This window comes from Nyctibius grandis, chromosome 12 (genome assembly GCF_013368605.1).
Source record: "Nyctibius grandis isolate bNycGra1 chromosome 12, bNycGra1.pri, whole genome shotgun sequence".
Taxonomy (NCBI): Eukaryota; Metazoa; Chordata; class Aves; order Nyctibiiformes; family Nyctibiidae; genus Nyctibius; species Nyctibius grandis.
This window is the reverse complement of record NC_090669.1, coordinates 3,140,544-3,160,847: the sequence shown is the minus strand read 5'-3', so window position 1 is coordinate 3,160,847 and position 20,304 is coordinate 3,140,544. Positions and strand designations below refer to the sequence as shown.

General features: G+C 42.2%; 1 protein-coding gene across 1 annotated transcript in view; it reads left to right on the top strand.

Moving 5' to 3' along the window:
* Positions 1-20,304, top strand: part of NUP93 (nucleoporin 93) — an 81,986-nt gene that overhangs the window by 46,260 nt on the left and 15,422 nt on the right. The window contains exons 4-10 of the mRNA XM_068411237.1: positions 3,121-3,183; positions 5,310-5,438; positions 12,247-12,321; positions 14,459-14,548; positions 15,906-16,045; positions 18,138-18,270; positions 19,266-19,423. Of these exons, the coding sequence (XP_068267338.1) occupies positions 3,121-3,183; positions 5,310-5,438; positions 12,247-12,321; positions 14,459-14,548; positions 15,906-16,045; positions 18,138-18,270; positions 19,266-19,423 (788 nt within the window). The remainder of the gene's footprint in view (positions 1-3,120; positions 3,184-5,309; positions 5,439-12,246; positions 12,322-14,458; positions 14,549-15,905; positions 16,046-18,137; positions 18,271-19,265; positions 19,424-20,304) is intronic.

The following is a 20,304-nucleotide window of genomic DNA, read 5'->3' as shown; positions in this document are numbered from 1 at the left end:
TCTTCCGTCTTTCTGCCCATCCTTGTTCCAGAGCTCTGTTTTTTCTTACAGCAGGTGGACATTTGTGTGCATTCATACGCACAGCCGTGACATCTGGATGTCCAGTGCCCAAAGCCTAGTGCACCACTAGGTGGCAATGCGGCAAACCCAGGGAATAAATCCTGTTACAGCAGCTGGGTACTTCTCACTTTCTTAACGTGAGAAATTTTGGCCCCCAGAGCCTAGAATGACAACCCCAGGAGCTCTTGTTTGGCCTAACTGAGCAGAAGCAGTCTCATGAGCAGTAGCAGGAGCCCCAGCATCAGCTACTGAAGCTCCTTTTGAGGTTTAACAGTTAGCCTGTAATTAACTTGAAGCAGCAATTGTCGTGGTACGGTCATAAGGTTTAGCACAAGCCATAGGGCAGTCCTTTTAAAACGTACCTCTCCTCAGTGAGGCGTGACAGATATTATTTGGAATGTGTGAGGATTTTCATTTGTTAAAAGAGTAGGTTTTGAGATTGAAAAAGACAATTATCATCCCCTAACTGGCATTTGGCGTAATGTAATCCCTTAAATGGACCCAGTGTACTCTCTGGGACCTGGGAGGTTTCATTAAGAAAGACACTCAGCCTGGATTTACTGACTTCAAGGGAAGTTCAAGCACATCTTAAATTACTCTGCTGATTACCATCATTGCTTGTACCTTTCTAGGCAGGTCCCTGCTCAGCTCAGGGCACACATCCCTCCGAGGAGAGAGGGGAGCACTGCGGGCAGTAAGGTGGGACTTGTATCTCTTGGGGCTTTCAGGAGCCCAGTGCTCACAGAGCAAGCAGGGAGGCAGGGCATCCAGGACCTCCGCAAGCTGTGGTGCGTGGCTCGGTGTGCTCGGCACCTTCCATCGCATGCAGGTAGCTGTAGGTCTGCGTCTTAGAGACAGCGGGCTTTTTTTGCCTGTAAAATTAGCAGCGTTGTTAGGATACGGCAAACACAGTGTTCTCTGCAGCTTTAGATCCCTACTATCAGAAATGTGGCTGTGTTTTCTGCTCCTGTGTTGGCCTGTGCTTTGAAGGTCTAGAAGCACTGCTTGTTATAATTCCAGGTAATTTTTCTCCAATTTAGGTTGGAGGCAGAGAAATAAAATAAAAAAAGAGAACATGTTGCCCTCCCAAAGTCCTTCCACCCATGCAGATATGGGCAAAGCTTACAAAGCCATGTCTCCATCCCTCCCCACTGCTCCTGCACAGAGCTGGGTGTTGGCCTGGTTAGGTGACTGCGGCAGCCCTTGCCTTGGTGACAGCTGCTGTAACTGTAGGTGCCCAGACATGTGCAAGGATCTGGATTTAGCTTCCCTTTTTCAGATTGTAACCGTTTTTTCTCTGTGGACATAGTCTAAAAAGAAAGCGGGACATGGCAGATGATGGAATTAAGAATAGGCCGTGTGGAAGTGGCCGCTCTCTTCCGTATGTAATTCAAGGGCTGTTTCTGGGGGCATCACGTCGCATGTCTGTCTCGGAGGATGGCAGTTTGTTCTCCATCTGGTGTACAGAAAGGGGTCACGTTCCTATTTCCAGCTGAAGGGGGTCACAGGCTGTCCCATACCTCGAATGCTTGTTCTACATATTTCAGAAGGAAAGGGTGCAATGCCCTTTATTTCATGTACGGCTGCTGGGTAGCAGGAAGGCAGACGGCACACCTATGTGGCAGAGTTTCCTGCCAGATTTCTTCATTTTGGGGATATTTCAAAGCCTCCTCGCCTCCCAGAGCTAAGCAGCAATCTGATACCTGTGGCTGCGTGTAGTACTGCTGCAGGGCTGTTGCTAAGACCTACCGTAAGTATATTTTCCCGAAGGTCCAAACCCCTGTGACAGCAGGTTTGTGTCCTGCCGCAGGATCCGTGCTCCTCTGGAGATCTTGAGCTTTGCCTAGGTTGGATGGATCCATACTGATGTTGTCAGATTGTTGGGGAACCGTTTATTGGCAGGAAGAAGGTTTGGGGAACGAAGGGCACGAAAGCCTCGTGATTCCTGTCAAGTTCAGTTGGACGCTGCTGCGATTGCGTATCCTCGTTGTAAAAGCATAAAGCATGGTACATTGAACTCCCCCTCCCTGGGTTTGGTAGCGGCTCTTAATTTTAGAGCTGTGGAGTGAGCGTACAGACTCTTAAGATATTAGCACTTACTGGAGTTGAAAATGTTGTAGTTGATTACTTCAGAGGGAGACAAAGGCTTCTTTTCTTTTTTTATTATTTGAATAATGATGAAGTTGGCGTGTGGGAGTACGAATCAACTTGCTTTGTGTAATTGGTGATATAACAATGAAAATGCAAAATAGTTATTCAGGTTAGGGTGTAAGAAATGTTTCCTGTTTGCTGTCTCTGTGTTACTGCAGTTTACCCCATGGCTATTTGTCTGAAATTCAGAAATTGTGTGTTTCCTAGTATGGGTCACAAAAGTAACCTTTGGGATAAAGGGCCAACAGCTCATCTAAATCAGTGTTCTGACCTCTTTGAGACTTACAGATAAGCTGAAAATTAAAAATACAATTCTTAGGTGTTATTTTTCACCCACTCCAGCTGTATGGGTGGAGAGAGGCTATGCACTAAACTTTTTCTGTATGCTTTCCAACTGCTTAGTTATTTCCATCCTTCCTCAACTGACTATTTTTAAGGCTCTTTTTCACAGTGCCTGTCGGGCCTCCAAGAGCTCCACTCCTGCCTGAAGCTGCCAAGTCAAAACCTTTTTTTATTTTTATTTTTTCAACATACTCCAGTCCAACAATCTTATCTTGGCTTATCGCTCCTACCAGCTTTCATCCGAGCTCCCTCAGATGGAGAGCAAGAGGCAGCAGTTGCTGGGATGCAGAGATAAAAGAGAATAGAAGCAGGACATTTCACTAGGATTTAATGCATATTAAAACAGGAGATTAATGCATTTTCATTTCCACATCGCTCTGTATGGGCATCTCACTGTATCTCTGGTGAAGTAAAGTGACCTTTAAACTTCTCGGGAGTGGACTGGGGAGACAGCTGTGAGCACATCTCAGAGTTGAAAGAGCTCAGTACTACAATATGTATCTGATGTTAGTGCAAGGCTGATTTTTTTTTTTTTTTTTGACTGAAGCTGTGTCTCCTTTTCTGCAGGGATTCCTGAAGAATGAAAAAGATAATGCATTGCTGTCAGTCATTGAAGAGTCTAGGAGGAGGGTAAGTTCGAAGCAAGCACCTTTTTTTTATTTTTTTTTTTTTTTTAAAAAAGGGGTGGTCCCTAAGGAATTAATACCTTAGATATTTAATGAACTAGTGGAATTTAAGAGGACTATATTGAGAATATAGAAAAATTAGATGTTAGGAAATACTTGCTTAGAATTTCCAGAAGAAATAGCTGTCGGTTGTATTTCAGCTGCGGTATTCCGTAGGGTCGTGAGGCTCAGTGTTAAACCTGTTTGAACAGAGCAACTGTTGTTTGTAAGGTACGGCACACTCGCTCCGGCCCTCTCCGTGTGGATGCTGCCTTCTCCAGAGAGAATGCTGGATGTGGGGTTTATTTCCTTTGAGAAACACCGTGTGTGCCAACTTCCTGTGCAGTGGTGACACTCCATGAATTTATGGTAGCTATTTCTCCAGGTTGCAAGAGTTGAAGTACATACGACCACATTCAGGCCTATGCAGCAGAAGTGCTGTGAGGTTTAATTCTCGTGTCTCTAGAAGAGCCAGAACACTGTACTGCATCACGCTGTCCAAAGCAAATCTCTCCTATAGGAAAAAAAAAATGTTAAGGATTTTCTGAACTGGAAGTTGCTTTCTTATGTGGAATTAATCTGATCCTGTTTCTGAATCTATTTATGCTTTTGGTATCTTGTCATGTTCTAGGGCAATGATTTCTACAATTGAATTATGCAGTGTGGAAAAATGCTTCCTGTTGTTTGTCTTCAAACTGCTGCTTGGAGATGTCATTGCATGCTTCCTGGTGCTTGTTACGATTGTTTCCCTCTGTGTACACTTGGGGCATCAGGTTTAGAACTGAGCCTGTGTTTTTTTTCAAATGACAAGAAATAGTAATTAAGCATTATTAAATTATTTTAATTATATATAATTATACTGTAATTATTGAAGCATATTTAAAACCCTCTTGAAATTATTATAGTGAAGGTAAGGATAAGACCTGTATTCTACCATGAAAGTATAAAGTGAATTTATGTAATAAAACAAAGAAACACAAATCTTATGCTCTAGTTGCGTGCGTGCACCATAATTAAATGTTTGCCAAATGTCACTGCCTCTTATCAATTCATTTATACTGGGGAATGTTTTGCCCCTTAATTGACAATATCCTAACAGTGGGCTGTAATGAGATGAAAAACTTATTCAGCCATCCAAGACATTTAGTTACGTACACTGCAGCACAAAGCTACGTGAAAGAGAAGGCTGGGAAAGAGAAAGAAGTGGAAGATCCAATATCACTTATTCTCTATCTAGAATTAGTGGAAATATTCTTATTTCCTGTTCAGTATACTCAAGTCTGCTAGTTAGCATCACCCCAACAATAATGGCAAAGATAGTGAAGCATCTTCTCTATCCTAATGCTATTGCCAAAATAAGGGATATTGAGGGAGAAGCTGTTTTTTTTTCCACGAGTTCCCCAATTGGATCTGAAGACAATGTAGCACATAAGCCATTTTAAAGGTAAAAGGATGTTTTTTCTTGGGATATGATTCTGCTACGTGTTTTCCTGAGTTATGTTCCTGATGAGAGAGACTCTCTGGTTCTTTGGCACTGCTTAATTTTCCTTAATACTCTTATTTTTGTTTTATCCTGTTTCCCATTTAAAAAGAAAGAAAATCCTGGTAAAGACTTGAAATGCGGGCAATAAACGTACATCTCTGTTAAAGGTTTGACTTAATACATTCTTATAGCCCCCAGGGAGGTGAAAAACTAGTTGCAATTAGAGAAGTTAGTCTCAACAAACTGTATGGATCAATGATGACCTGGATATTGTGTCCGTGCTGCTAAATTAAAGCAGCCTATCAATTCCCAGCCTGCGAAGTTTTGTGTGTATTGCAGTACCGTGGAAGAGACACAGATTCCCTGTTTTACCAGCTGGGGTATGTGAGAGTTGTCTTCATTCCACACACACCTACTTTGTGAATCCCCCTGTACCTGAAAGGAAGGCTGTTAAAATAATACGTAGCACATCATTAGCCCTTGAGGGCTGGCCTGGTTGATTATCTGGTTGCTGTTTTGTTTCATTTTTGAGCTGGTCTATTACTAGCAGAGCTAGGCTGTTTGGTGTTTCTGTATATTTCTTAGATCTTGTTTTTCTTCACCAACAGACCTTTGCTATGGCTGAGGAGTATCACCGAGAATCCATGCTGGTTGAATGGGAACAGGTGAAACAAAGGATTCTTCATAGTCTGCTTGCATCTGGGGAAGATGCTCTCGATTTCACCCAGGAAAATGAGGTAACTCTGGCGTTCTAAACACTGCATAGTCACACACGGCATGTATGTAGCTGGCACTCCAGCACTGCTGAGACCATCTCTGGATTAATCTGTAGCTACAACTGTGTGAAAATGAGAAATATCAAATTTATTTAATTCCATAATGGCTGTGACTAGCAGAATGCATTCTCTAGCAAAATATCAAACCTTTATGATTGTTTTTATTGACTGATGGGCACAGGCAATGGAGCTCCTATTGCTGAAGCTATGTTTTAAGAAACGTATGTGCAAACTGGAAACTTAGTAACGCTACCACATATTAGGTCAGTAAACCCAGGGGACAGAAAACACATTGGGGTTAACTTCACCTTCAGGAAACCTTTGCAATGCTCAAGAGACTGAACAGTTTCTCAGGTGCAACTGTGCTCACACATAGGTCTTAGAGTGTCTCTTTCCCTTATTACTGTGTGCTAGCCAGGATTTATGGCTTTTCTTAGGAGACTGATGAAGTCTCTCAGGTTTCTTGGCACAACCAAATGACTATTCAACAACAACAAAAAAAGAGGAGTATGCTTTCCTTTTTACCTTGCTGTCTCACACAGTGCAGATTAAAATTTTGTGCTGCTAAGAACTCTAGTGTTCAGCAATTCAAGGTCAATCCAGTAGTGACCAAACCCTTTGGGCAAGACCGCCCTGGTGTTTAACATGAAAAGGTATGACTAGCAATTTAAAACATTCCTTATCTTTTGTTACAACTTAAAACTTTACAGTTTATTCTCTTAAAGAAAATGCTCCAGTTACATGAGTAGGGTAAAGCAGAGCTACGTGCCGAGTTGTGGGAACTCTACTCCTCTGAGCTAGAGGCATCAGACATCAGCTCGGATCCCTGGAGTGCAAAGTTATATCGCAGCCCCTGCACGATGCTCCATGAAAACTGTAACCCTGAGAGGAGAGGTGATAGGGTTGGGGGAATGCAAGTTGCTGTGCTTTCAGGCCAGAAAACAGGCCCTTGTTTTTTTAATAGCCATGTTCCTCCCCCTGCCTTTTTCAAAAAAAAAATTCTTGTTCATTGGAATGACTTATAGAGCTGCAAAGTACATTAAAATAAAAAAAGCCCTTGGTGTTAATGGGGTGTGACCTGTATAGGGATTTGGAAATAATTAAAGTTGTTAATGAAATGTCCCTTTCTGATTACTGTTCTTTTAAATATAGGCTAATCCCAGTTAGAATACATCTTTTTATAGAAGCTGTCTTTCCCAGAAAGTATTTTACTGATACTTTACTGTGACTTCTCAGAAGGTTGTCCAGCTTTCCAATATTAGAAACGCTAAATAATGCAGGCTGAATTAATTTAAAACTAGGAACAGCTATCCCATTATTTTAGGATGTGGGTCTGAAGACTTGGCAGCTATTCTGATAGCTTCTAACATCTTTGATTTGTGTGTGAGTTACTGGTGTGGGGTTTTCCTTTCGAAGTGTGGATATTAACAGCTAGGAGAAGCAATTCAATAACCTACTCTGAAAAGGTAAAACCTCTTTCTGATGTTTCAGTGTCAAATGAACACTACCCCTGGTCCATGGCACTTGAGGTGCCAAGCCTCAAATTGGTGGGAGGGAGGAGGGGAAAAAAAGCCCTCTGATTTTCATGAATGAGTTTAAAGTCTCAATATACACTGTCACTCAGTAATACTCCACTCTCTGTTTCAAAGCACTCGTAGCATTAGTATGTCATTTCAAGAGCATTTAAAATCCTTGATATATTCTAGTCTTAGCCTCAAGAAGTCAAAGGTCTGAGAGGTTTGAAGTGCATCTACTGTGTTAAAAGCCTGTTATCTAACCTCCCCACAGCAGGTTGTTCTTCTAAAGCCTTGTTCCAGTCAAATAAGTTTTTTGTGTGTGTGTGACACAAACAGACACAGCCTGTAGAATATAGTAGAGGTTTAATTGATATCCTCTGGAGATGGAGAATCAACTGAAAAGGCACAGATCCAAACGCAGCAGGGGGCCAATCTGCCTGCGAGCCAATTCTCAAGCTTTGGGCAAGCTAATTTGGGCAGAGTGAAATACCAACACATTATTCATGGCAATAAGACCAATTAACAGGCAAAGCTCATGATTCAAAGAACCTAGTGCAGGACTTGCCATTAGGGTTTTCTGCTCCCCCTTGCACTCCAGCCTGGCCTTCTTCCTGTAAGGGAAAAACAGAGCTAATAAAAAGGTGCTTCTTGGGAGGAAGGCACAAGTTTTGTTTTTAAGGTATCAAACACTTATGCTCTCAAGGTGTTCGTTCCGAGTCTTGTTCCACTGGGTGCCGAGGCCTTTCTTTTGTCCTTTTGTTCCAGGTTTTTCTTTCTTCCACCTCTGCCCTAAGCTCTCCCACTCCTGCTCTCAAGCAACCCGCTCCCACAGTGATGGAGAGACAGTGTCGCTCTCAGTTTCTGTTCTGCCCTCTGTATCTTGTCTTCGTATCCCTTAAATCCCAAGGACTGCAAGATGCTTTCTGCTCCCCCACTGCGCCGCAGTGTATTTAGATGGTGTTTCTCCAGCTCAGTCTCCTGCCTAGTTATTCACCGCATCCGCTGGCCAAGCCATTTGGAGTGCTGACAAAATGTCTGCCCAGACTTGTGCTGAGGAATGTGCATATGCGTATGAGGGTGATGAATAATGCATCTTTATATGCACGCGGGTTGGTGTGCAAGTGAAGCTGAATGCTCGGCTGAGTACAAATGAAGGAGGACTCCTTTGAAAAGCAGCATCGTTAGGCTAAATGAATTTAAAAGATAAAAATGTGCCGGCAGTGCAGTGTAGCTGCAGCTTTCACGAATGGATAATATTCAGAATAAATATTACAGTTCTGAAGAATGTTTTGGAAAGACCTAAATTCAGGGCAGGGAGAAGCAAATGTGGTTGATAAAACCACAAGCCGTTTAAGCAATATCAGACTAGAGATGCAGAAAGATGTGTGTGTGCGCTTGCACTTCTGCAGTCCTTTGTGCATTACCCACTTCGCTGTTTTTCCTTTTGCTGCTCCAGTTAAGCTTAAGAACCTGACCTGAAACACGATTCTTCTCATATGCACCTAGCTGCTGTTTTCAATGCATCGTTCATAATCTTTTCCTTGCTTGAAAGCCTCGTAAGTTCTGACTTGCCACCAAAGGATATCCTCCCCCTTCCCCAGATCCCCCCCTTAGCTTGTAGGGGATGCCTCTTCAAACGCCAGTTACCAGCCGCAGAAGGATTGCCTGCGCAACTCCCCGTTTCTGCAGTACAGGGTGAAAAGTGGAAACGGCCTTCCCCACGCTGACTCACTGCTTTAATTTTCCTTTTGAAATTTCCTTTTAGCACAGCCATGAGAGTTCAGTGAGCTCGTGCTTTTTTCTAAGTTTAATAATTCAAAGGTGAAACCAGAATGCAAGTATAAGATGTAAAGATGGGCAATAAGCTTGCTCCCATGGCTCTTGGCATAGGAAAGAAAAGCAAGACAAATTCTGAAGCTCCTGAATTTTTTCCTTGCTGAAGTGCCAAGTTGGTAGTGGGCACTTAAAGAGTTTAATTTCAATGTGACAGTTCTCAGCTGTGGCAGATTGTTAATAAGTGATCCTCAAAACATAACAGTGAGGGTAAAATTAAAATTGGAGAAAGGAAAGGAAAAAAACCCAAACCCCAGAGCAGTTATTTCTTGGTTTCAGGCGTGCGCTTTTGAATTCAGACCCTTACCTGTGGGTTTTAACCCATCAGTCATACCCCGGTCTCTGGAGCGGCAGCCATGTGGATGCTCTTCGGTGCTGCAAAGCAGCAGCGGGAGAAAAAGGAACCAGATTCACAAAACAAAGCCCCAGTCCTTATGTTTCTGGTGTTTGGGCACTGGTTGAAAAGTGACACTAAGTCACAATGTACCTTCTTCACTTGCTTTAGAAGATGAAACCTCATCAGTAATTAATGACAACGTCCATAATTTAGCGTTACTTTAAATAACTCTGCAATTTATCTGGCACAGCGTAGGGGAAGGCTGCAAAGCGCTATTTCTGCCATCATGTCTGTTTCCCAGGAAACCTGCTTTAACAGCTTCTTTGTTCTTTAGAACAAAGAATTGGTCGGTTTTTAGGTGGGTTTAAAGGAATTTGTGTCAGATGATTTGGCACTGAAAGAAAAATGCAAATGCTTCAGAGTATCAGTATCCATTAGGAGTGACTGTGAAGAGTATTTTTAGTGGAAGTTCAACTGCAAAAAGGAAAAGTGGGATTTCTTTGGGGTTTTTGGTAAGGCATTTTTATACTGCTTAAGGTCTAAATGTATCTGCCTGATTTCATAATCAGGTTGGATGTAATTTAAATAGCACTATTGCTGAGAAATTAGTGCAGTGATAAACTAATTCCAGCAATTTTAAAGGATTGTCCAGGTTCATCTTTGATACCTTCATTCATTTCTATTTCACTATATCAGGGATAAACACAACTGAATACTTTTTATTCTGTAATCAGCTACAGAGAAAGCAGTAATCACAAATAACACAGAGTTCTTATAATTTCTCCATAGAGGTCAATGCCCTTATCGTCACATAAGTTCCTAGCTAACTGGGACAGCTGCTTGGGCATTGCAATTGTGTCACTTTATTGGACTTTAAATTTACAACTGTGAAAATTTTCCTGATCAAAACTCCAGGACTAGAACAGTGGATAGCCATTGTCTTTGCCGGAACATATGCCCATGAGTGTAAGGGAGGTCCCACACCATAGAAGATAACCTGGTTTAAACTGATATCAAGTTAAAATGATAAGCAGTTGGGAATGACTCAGACACTGTTCAGTGCATAGACTGATCTGTAACTTGTCTGGAAGTTCATATGTTTGTATTATTTCATTTCAAAGTTGGGATGCAGTTCCCAAAAAAGTGAGATTCTTTTGAAGATCTTGTCAGCATTTCATCCTCATTTGAAACAAGAAACTGAATGATGGCACCATCTGGAGACAAGCTTACCCATTTCTCAAATCTTTTGCTGAAGTCTACGTAAGCCAGGTCATGGCAGGAATGTTGGTGCTGCCATGCTGCAGCCTGACAGGTGTCAGCAAAGCTGAACTCTAAAACTGATTAAACTGAAAGTGAAAACAATGATTTTTCCATTGCATTTGGGCTTTGTTGTGTTTATGCAAGTTGGTTCATTTAACTGAACTCTTCCAGGAAAGACTAGAACATGTCCTTAAGCAGTACTTGAAGGTGATCTTATCTACACAATAAAGTACTGACATTCAGGGTAACGGATGTAAGAAAAAGTAAAGCTATTTGACAGTATTGCTAAGGTGCAGCATAACAGCTAATGAGGGTGTGCAGCTAGCCGTAACCGACTGTGATGGTAAAAAGCTTATTTTTTAAAACTCTGCAGATGTACCTGCTCTTTCTTGGAAAAAGTTACTGTTTCCAGTTTAGAGGAATATAGATGGACTTGAGTTATACGGTAACAAACCAAGGCACAGCAAAGCCCCTCTGTGTTTGCTTACAGCCGCTTTCACTGTTTACCTTAGGTGCTTTGCATCCTCTCTCCTGGTGGAAGGGAACAACAATCTTAGACCAGATCCTCATAACTACCTAAGCTAGACCCCTGAAGTAAGCTGAGCAAGGTTTGTGCGGAGAGGTGATACCTGTTACCAGACCAACTATACCTGGGAGAATCAAATGAGCTTTTGGGTTCAAAGTCTGAAAGTCAAAGGCTGTTGCTTCAGTTTCAGACCTGAGAACATGCTTGCTTTTCTGAAAGCTTGTCTCTTCTTCTTCGCTTGCTCAGTTGGCTTCATAATAAATATTATGCTTCTATACTGAGCTTGCCTTGCTTTTATCTTCAGACTACTGTGGCTGTAGCACTGCTTATGAAGCAGCTGATATTAAAGGACTGCTTACCTCCAAGGGATCTGTCTTTAAAATGATTGCACTCTATTTTTCAAACCCAAGACTTGCAACACTGATGCTGAAACAAAGAATTGCGTTTTTAGGAAGCAGAAACCCTTGGAGAGTATTACATACTTAATTAGGAGTATTCTTCCCCCCCGCTCCAAGTAGCGAACATCTGTGTTCAGTGGTGGCTATACTGAAATCATACATGTGATTTGTAGTGAACACTTATGAGGATAGTTTTATGCAGCATTAGAATATTCTGTCAGTATTATATTTTGAGTTTTATAAAAGGGTACAAATTTTCCATGCCATGACTCCATCTGCTGTCACTGTACACTGAAAATATCTCAATCTTGACATAGTGTTTGTGGGTAGGAAGGTGGTTTTTTCAGGTCAGTGTATTGCCAGCATCCTCCTTTCTCCTATAGTTGACCAGCAATGGGGCACTTTTTGGCAGAAAATTGAATGCTGCAGTCACATTTTGTGTCTATGTCATGGCACTAGGACAAAACTGCAGGGTCAGCCTTGCTAGACTGGGTGTGTTGAGCTGGTCCATCAAATTCTGTGTCCTTCCTGTGATGGGGATTCAGACTAGATGCTTCACACCGAGATACTAACATGATGACAAGCAACCTTTCAAGAAACAAAAGGAAAGAATTCAAATTATAAGATGCTATTGAGAGACGCTGATGTCCTAATTCTAGAGAGCTAATGGCTGGTTTGTGCACTGAACGAGGAGGGTTTCTGTCACGTTAGAAAGTTTAAGCTATATGGGGAAGATAACGGGGTATTGCAGTGAGACTATGCATTTTACTCCATAGATAGTTCAAAACCCTGTTCTTCTGTCACGAACATGGTTTTGCTGTTGTTCTTTAGGACTAGGTATGCTGGTAAAATGCATTGCAGTAACTTTATACCTTCTTATACACTTCTCATTAAACAGCCTAGCTACGTTGGTGATTCGGGCCCTCCAGGTCGCAGCTCTTTGGACAGCGTGGAGATGGCGTACGCTCGGCAGGTGAGTGGAAATGAGAAAACGTAGTCGAACATTGCTTTCCACAGAGAGAGGTGGGGAAATTAAAGATCTGTGAGGGTAGTGTGTAAGAAGATCTGGCAGATAAAACACGAAAATATCTGCCTGTGGTCAAAATGCAATTGGAAAATACAGAAATTTAGCCTGACTTTTTTTAAGCAGCGTACTGATCTGTCTGCTACAGGGTTTTTTTTGTCGAAAGGAGATCCTGAACGTCATATATGACTGTAGAAGTCATTTATGCTCGTATAGTAAATTGAAACTCTTAACCTTTCAAAAAAAACCCTGTTTTTTTAGAATTCATGTTAATGTGTGATAGTATGTAAATGAAGACTTTACCTTTATTCTCACATGTGGAAGATCACACTTCTGATGTGTGCACGTAGGAAAAAACGTGCTGAAATCTTAATCCTGATGTTTGTCAAATTATATCCCATTTTAATGGTATCACTTATGAGAAGCTTTAGTGCATCAACTATGAATTAATATATCTGGTGGCTTTAGACTCCCTCTGAGCGTTTTCAGGGAAAACTGATAAACCTTTACATAACCAATTTGTTACTTTTGTTGTTTGAGGTGATCTGTTTCCCAGCACTGTTGGAAACAAAATGAAAGAGAAGGAATTGATTTTTCAAAATGGAACATGTAAAACTACGTAGATGAAGCATTGCCTAATTTGCACACAATTACTGTGGTTGTGTGCATTGGTTCAGTCCGTGCTGATCTAAATAGCGTGTACATCTGTTTTTCTATGTCTGTGCTCAGTTGTGGTAACTGTGAAGAAATGAATCGCAAAATAAGGTGCATGGTTGTGCTGATAAAGTGTATGTTTGATTTAGTGGTTGTTAATAGTACATTAATTTGTTTCGTATCTACTGTAATATACCTGCATTAAGAGTCTTCCTTATAGCATAATTATGTCTGTACTTTGAGGCCATCAGCATTACTCCCTGATGTTTTGTGAATATGGGAAGCCCAACCTCTCTAGCAGTGCTAGTACCAGGGGTAGCTGCAGAGTCACAGTGTCTTCCCCGTGGGGGGCAGGTGAGCTCTCATCAGGTTTACAGGCTGCGTGCAGGCTGCTTGCGATGTGCCGTGGAAACGTGGCATTCGTGGCCAGGCTTCTGCCACCAAAACTTTTGGTGCAGTTGTCGTGTGCTCCCAGCAAGCCCTCTGGAGAAGCTGGCCTGGCTGAGCTGTCCTTAACGTCACCCTGCTTGGGTACAAAAGTACCTGGGTTTCAGTGGGTAGTTAGGAGTCCTGGAGGTCAGGCAGTCCATGCTGTTTCAGTTTATCATCAGCCATGAAATGTGTTTTAATTACACTGAAATGATTAATTGTTCTTTGTGAATAGTTGAAGCTGTTTCACAGAGACATGGTCCACATATATGATTTCACTGATGCTGGATTCTGGTGGCAATCCTGAGCTCCGCATCTTGCTTGCTGGGCTTGTTGAAGAAGTAGTGCCTGCAAAGGGGACTTAAAGTACAATGGCACTGCCTTTCTAGCATTCAGAATTATTATTTTCAGAGGTAGCTGGAAGGTCTTTGGGCTGACAGTAGAACAAACAATAGTAGAAGTACCTAAATTAAGACTAAGATTTAAATCAAAATGGCTGTGTGCATGTGTATAGATGTTTAAGGGCAGGTTTTGAAGAGCCAGGTTTCTGTTCTAATTTTCCTGTGTCAGATTTCCCTGAATACTAACACAAACCAGCAAAATTCTGTTTCTTTTATGTCAGCAGGTAGGTGGCTGCCGTGCAGGGGAATATCACAGCCATCCAGTTGTCAGGTGTCTTCTGAATCTTTGGCCTCCAACAATTAGCTGCAGTTAGTCTAACAGGGCATTCAGCACAATGCTTTGCCGTGCAGAACCCCTGCGCAGCTGGATTGCTGCCCGCCTTCAGGCAGGGCTGGGACTTGGTGTGTTGTGGAAGCGCGGTTGGTGCTGATGCCCGTTCCTCCTGCGTTGGATTAGAAGCAGCTAACGTGGGAGGGAAGCAGAAGGGACTTGCCGGGGACGCTGTGTTCTTGAACCTGGTTCAGATTTTGCTGCTGTGGCTGGGGAGAGGGAATGGAAATAATATGTATTGTTGAAGTTGCTTACTTTCAATATGTTTCAGATTTATATTTATAATGAGAAGATAGTGAATGGACATCTGCAGCCTAACCTGGTGGACCTTTGTGCTGCTGTTGCAGAACTGGATGATAAGGTACTGCCAGTGAGTTAACATAAGGAAATGTATTTAATCTGTTTTCCGCTGTGATTAACAGCCTGCTGACACTGGTGGAAAAATACTGATATTGCCAAAAAAATTACATGGCTCCACAGAAAATACAGAGCCAATGCTGGAATCTTCTCTAGTACAGCAGGGCTCACCTGTGATGAACTTGGTCATGGTGAAAATTTCTTAACACAGCGAGGAAGAAAAGAACCTGCTTTCACTGTGGTGTCCCATCATGAGTGACGAGCTGTTGAAGAAAAAAATTGCTGTTCATTTTAAATGGGTTCTATTGTGTTTGGTTTTCAAAATGTGGCCTCCTAATATCCTTTGAATATATTTAGCTGTAGGTGAAGGGTCTTCAGTCAGACCCTGCTAGAGCTGAAGTAGGCTCCCATAGCAAAGCATAAAGCCCCAAGGATTGACTTTAAACCAGTGATCTGCCTGCTTTTCTTTTTTCCCCAACTCCTTTAATTGTGTTACCTTGATCCACCTCAAAAAAAACCCAAATGCACAAACCTGACCACCTTCGAGAAATGCTTGGAGGAGAATACTGCAGGAGAGTCAAGGCATGAAAAAACTTTGCAAATACAGAGAGCAAAGAGCTGTTCAGAAGCTGAGGGGCAAATGCTTTAGTCAGATCTGAATTAGATGTGCATCTTTGCTTTGAACAGCTCGGTTCATTTTGCTAGGGACAACACGGTGAGTTTCAGTGTTCTTGCTGCTTTGAAGCTCTGAGATCAAACGCCTGCCCTTGCTGGAGCGAACAGTGCTGTTACTTCTCAGTATTTTGCTGTTTCAGCAGGGATGCTCTAGTCCTGGAGATACTGATACGATCTTGTCCTTACGGATGAGCAGACCTGGATGGCTTTCAACATTTTTTTCAGACCTGAGTCCAAGTGATTAGTGTCCTTCAGACGTTTCTCACCACAGCTGGTTGCACAGCTTTCCAATGGCAGCCAGAGCAATTTCTTATATGGAAAGCTGATGATGTTGTGGTATTTATTGAGTGAGATGTAAAAGCTGCAAATGGGGAAGGAGGCTGAGCACCAAGTACCCAGCCTAGGTTTGGAAATCATTGTTGATCCTGGGTGGCAATTGTTGGTACAATATCTATAGCCATCTTCTGGTGCAAAAATTATGCTGAGAAGCCTGGGAAATTTGAATTCTGCACAACAGAAGTGGCTTACCTTCATGAGTGCGTCCAAGATCTCCATTACAAATCTAAACTGACGTTAGTCTTACGTTTTAATGCTTTTCTTAAGCATCTAAACACCACGTAGCTCAAAAAAGAGTTGCTTGTTCGTCTCTGTACTAATCACTGTTGCATGGGATGGCTTGTTTATAGAACATCTCTGAGATGTGGGCCATGGTGAAACAAATGACCGATGTTACCCTGGTTCCTGCTAGCGATGCCTTGAAAGTCCGGACCAAGATGGAGGTGCGCATGGAGTTCGTGAGGCAGGCTCTGCACTACCTAGAACAAAGGTAAGGTGAATGCTCTGGGTAGCACAGTTCAATAGAGTTCCCTGGTAATAAGCCAGAATGACTTCTTAATGCACACAAACATATTACTAAGTCAGTTACCTCTTGCTGCTCACAGAAGTGTCTGTTGCCTGTCTCTTCTGCAGGGCTTAGAGCAGCCACTTGATTATAAAACCATTCTAATTAAAACCTATTGTAGTTAAAAAGGCCTTGAATCCATGGGGAGGTTGTTTAGAAGACGCAAAGACCTTTTATTCTTCTATGTTGTCCTTGTCGCTGTGACAGATCTAGAATATTTATGTGAAGATTTTTCACTTGTGGAAAGAGATCTATTTCCCCTCTGCAAAAAAAAAAAAATCCCCTTTTCTCATCTCCCTTTCTGATTGCTGATTGCTGTCAGGAGCTAGAGCTGGGAGGAGGTGAGGACAGCACTGGGGACAACCCTGGTGCAATGAGTCAGGTTCTGATTGTGCCATTTCTACACCAAAAGGTTTTTGTAACATTTGAAGAGAAGTGTCTTACTGTCTGTATGGGCAAGTTTCAGAGGGGCCTCAGCTCCTTGACCAAGAAAATGCTTGGAGAATTGCAGGCTATGGAGCAGACAGAGTGGTTGTAGAGAGAAAGCCCAAAGCTGAATCCCCGGGTGGCTGTTATTACCTATTCACTGCACATGTGGATATTGCAGTCTCTCTTATCTAGTAGCTGCTGATGTGATGCCAGCAGGCTAGTTCAGCAGCGGAAAGCAAACAATAGCTGCAGTGTAGTGCGTGGGCATTTGTTACAGACACAGCACAGGAAGTGCCGCACTCTGATACAGCACACTGGTTAGGGGTGTTTTCGCCTCCTGGCACAGCCTCTTCTTGGCCCCTGACAGTTGGTTGCCACACCTCATCAGCACTCATTGCCACCCAGGGGTGGTGGCAGCGTGCCTGCCTGTGCACGGATGAACTGACACATCGGAAGGATCTTCTGTTTGCAGTTCTTCGGTCTCAGCGGTGTGCGATGAGCCAGTGACTCTTAACCTGATTTGTCAAATGTCCAACTTGCTAAATTTTCACAGTGCCATTAACTACTAACTGAAATTAGGAATTAGTTACATATAGTTCCCCCCCCAACCCTCCCAGTTGTGGAAATTGGGCCCTTCAGGCTTGAATTTTTTTTTTTTTTTTAAAACCAAACTGTGCCTTGCTTTGTAGCTTTTCATCCTAGCAGGAATTGGCTAATACTGGGGTGTTTCCATGCCTCACCAGCCCATCACACGAGGAGGAGATGTAGTGCTGCTCATAGCTGGTCTTGCATTAGTTGCTTTGGAGCAACTGTGAGCTTAAGCCCTGAGGAGCACATGCTTAACTCAGCCGTAATGTCAAGATACGCTGATACTTGCCTATGTTTAGCATAGCCTTTCAGTTTTACAGTCTGGTGGTGCACAAGTCTATCATGTCCTGCAGAGAAAAAAAGAACTTCATGTGATTTATTTCTGCTGTTTATATAGGTATTCCTTCAGTGTACAGACTTTAGAGACTCCTGCTTCTAAACATGAATATTTGTTAAATTGACCTGCCTTGATTAAAGGCTTTGGGTTATTTTAGAAGGGGTTCTCTAAGCTGCCTTTACCAGATATTTTCCTCTAAATTTACTTTTTCTCTGTGATTTCATTCTGGTAGGTCCATGGCCCTGAAGCTTGTATTTGTCTGTAGGGCAGGGAGGAGAGATAAACATATCTGTGGTGTTTAACTGTTCTTTTGTGACAGGATTTGAGAGTTAAAGCATTAGGATGGAAAGGCTTTTTGCCAGTTACATAATTGAGTTTAACTTAGTACTAAGAGAACCTAATGAGAGGAACCTCATAATAGAGTTGAACCTGGAGGAGTACACCACAGGCTCCAAACATGGTTTCTCTTGGGACTGCTGAATACAAGGATCTTCCTAAATTGGCAGAAGTTTTTGCCTCATTTTGTTGTAATGATAATGTTTGAACATCAAAGTAATTTGCTTTAAATTGCTAATTGGGTTGGATCTGAAAGGCAGTGGATGTTTTTGTAGCAAGTATATTTCAGTCTGTTCACATGTTTGTTTTGTTTGTTTTGGTTTTCAGTTACAAAAATTACACCTTCCTGACAGTCTTTGGAAACTTGCACCAGGCTCAGCTGGGTGGAGTCCCAGGGACCTACCAACTAGTCCGCAGCTTCTTGAACATCAAACTCCCTGCGCCTGTCCCTGGTCTCCAGGTATGTCCATCATTTTCAGCGACTGAGCTAAAATAACACAAATCTGTTTGCTCCAGCGCAGCCAGGAAACTAGTTCAGCCTCCAGTGGGTTTTCTATTGTTTAAACTGCTTTTAGGGCAGCAGGCTCTTATTCCTTCTCTAGAATTTTTCATTACGAAGTGGAAGATAGTAGACAAAACCACTTTGAGTTCAGAGGTAGTCCCAAAGCATGGTGGTGCTCATTAGTTTGAGTTCTAAATTCTAGAAATTACGGTCTCTTCTGGGGGTCTTTTTAGACATCAACAAGCAAGTATTAAAATACATTATGATGTAATCTCCCCATTTTGCTTTTTCTCTTTTTTTTTGCATTTATTGTAAGATGTTGATGACTAAACTATTGTAAGTTGTTGATGACTAAATATGTAATGAATTAATCTGGATTGTAGCCCGAGCCTTTTATTTAGGAATCTGAACAAAATCCTGCTCGCCTGCACATACTAGAAAGTGCATAGGTGTGCCTTTACAAAATTACCGGATAAACAGGCAGGCTGGGTTGAAAAATTAAAGTTAAAAGTTAAATGGAATCATAATAAATTATAACATTGGAGACCACATAGCTGAGTCTAGCTGTCCTTATCTTACCTGCTGAGATCTGTGATTAGTTTGGTATCTTTCTTTTTCAATACAAATGTTTTTAATACCTCAGTGGTCAAATCCAAATCCACCTCCTGGGTGGGGAGGATGTCTGTATGCTAGTTCTGGGATTGTCAGAACCTCACTCAGAACTGAAACCTGGCCAAGCAGAAGAGAGTCCATCCTTTGCTGCTGGGATGTGCGCAGCTTTCACAGGCCTTAAACTTCATGACCTCTGGCTTTTGTAACACAAACAGAATTTTTTACCAAAATCAGTGTGTGGGTATAAGGGCAGAAGTAATGAATGAGGCAAATGATAAAGAAAACTCATTAAAATATGCTGCTTTTTAAAAAAAAATAATTATTTCTTACTTTATTTTCAGGATGGTGAGGTGGAAGGGCATCCTGTCTGGGCACTGATTTACTACTGCATGCGCTGTGGAGATCTGACTGCAGCCATGCATGTGGTGAAACGGGCACAGCACCAGCTGGGAGAGTTTAAAACCTGGTTCCAGGAGTACATGCACAGTAGAGATAAAAGGTAATTGGGAACTAGGAATGATCTTTGTGAGGGGTGGGAATTGCTGTGGAGTAGTGAAATAATCAGTGGCTTGGTAGAAATACAAGAATCTCAGGTCTCTTCTGGAGGTGATGGCTGCCTGGTATTTATATTATCTACCTAAATTATATGTAAGAAGCTGCATATTTTAATTTGTGGCTTTGAAATCTAGAAACCTCCATAGAGGAAGAGTTGTTTGAAAATAAGCAAAAATTTACATTTCAAAAATGATATAGTGGTGTAGCTTTGCTTTTTTACCATAGGATCTGCCCTCTGTAATGGTGGGATGCTGCATATGATAGATCAGATTTAGTCTGCTGTCACGAATCCTGTGTCTGTTTATTTCCCCCGTCACTTATTTCAGTTGAATTTCCTTTGAGGAACGCTTTTTACTACACCTGTTTTCATAAGAATGCCACACAATAAAAGCAGGTAGTGTTATTAGAGACCTTTAGAGGTGTTCACCCTCACATCTTTCTTGTGCTTATTCTCCTCTTCCAGATGCTATCCATCACTTGACAGAGGCCACTGGCCAAACTACTGATTATGTGGTTGGAAACAGTTGAGTTAGTGCATCTTAAGATGTGCTCTGAACTCTGCTGTGGTGTTTTAGGTTATCTTGTTTATCTTTCCACTTGCAATGAATTTCAAACAAGCACACAGTCAGCTATTGCATTATGGCTGTGCTCCCTTCAGGGGAACAGCACTGTGCTAAGGTACTGGCTGAAATTGGGGGAAACCGGAGGGCGCAGGTAACCAGGACCTGTAATATCCCACCTCAGCCTATGACAATTTCATTCCTATGTGGGAAGCCCTTGTTCTGCAATATGTTGAATGTGTTGGGGCTCTTCAGGTATGAAAAT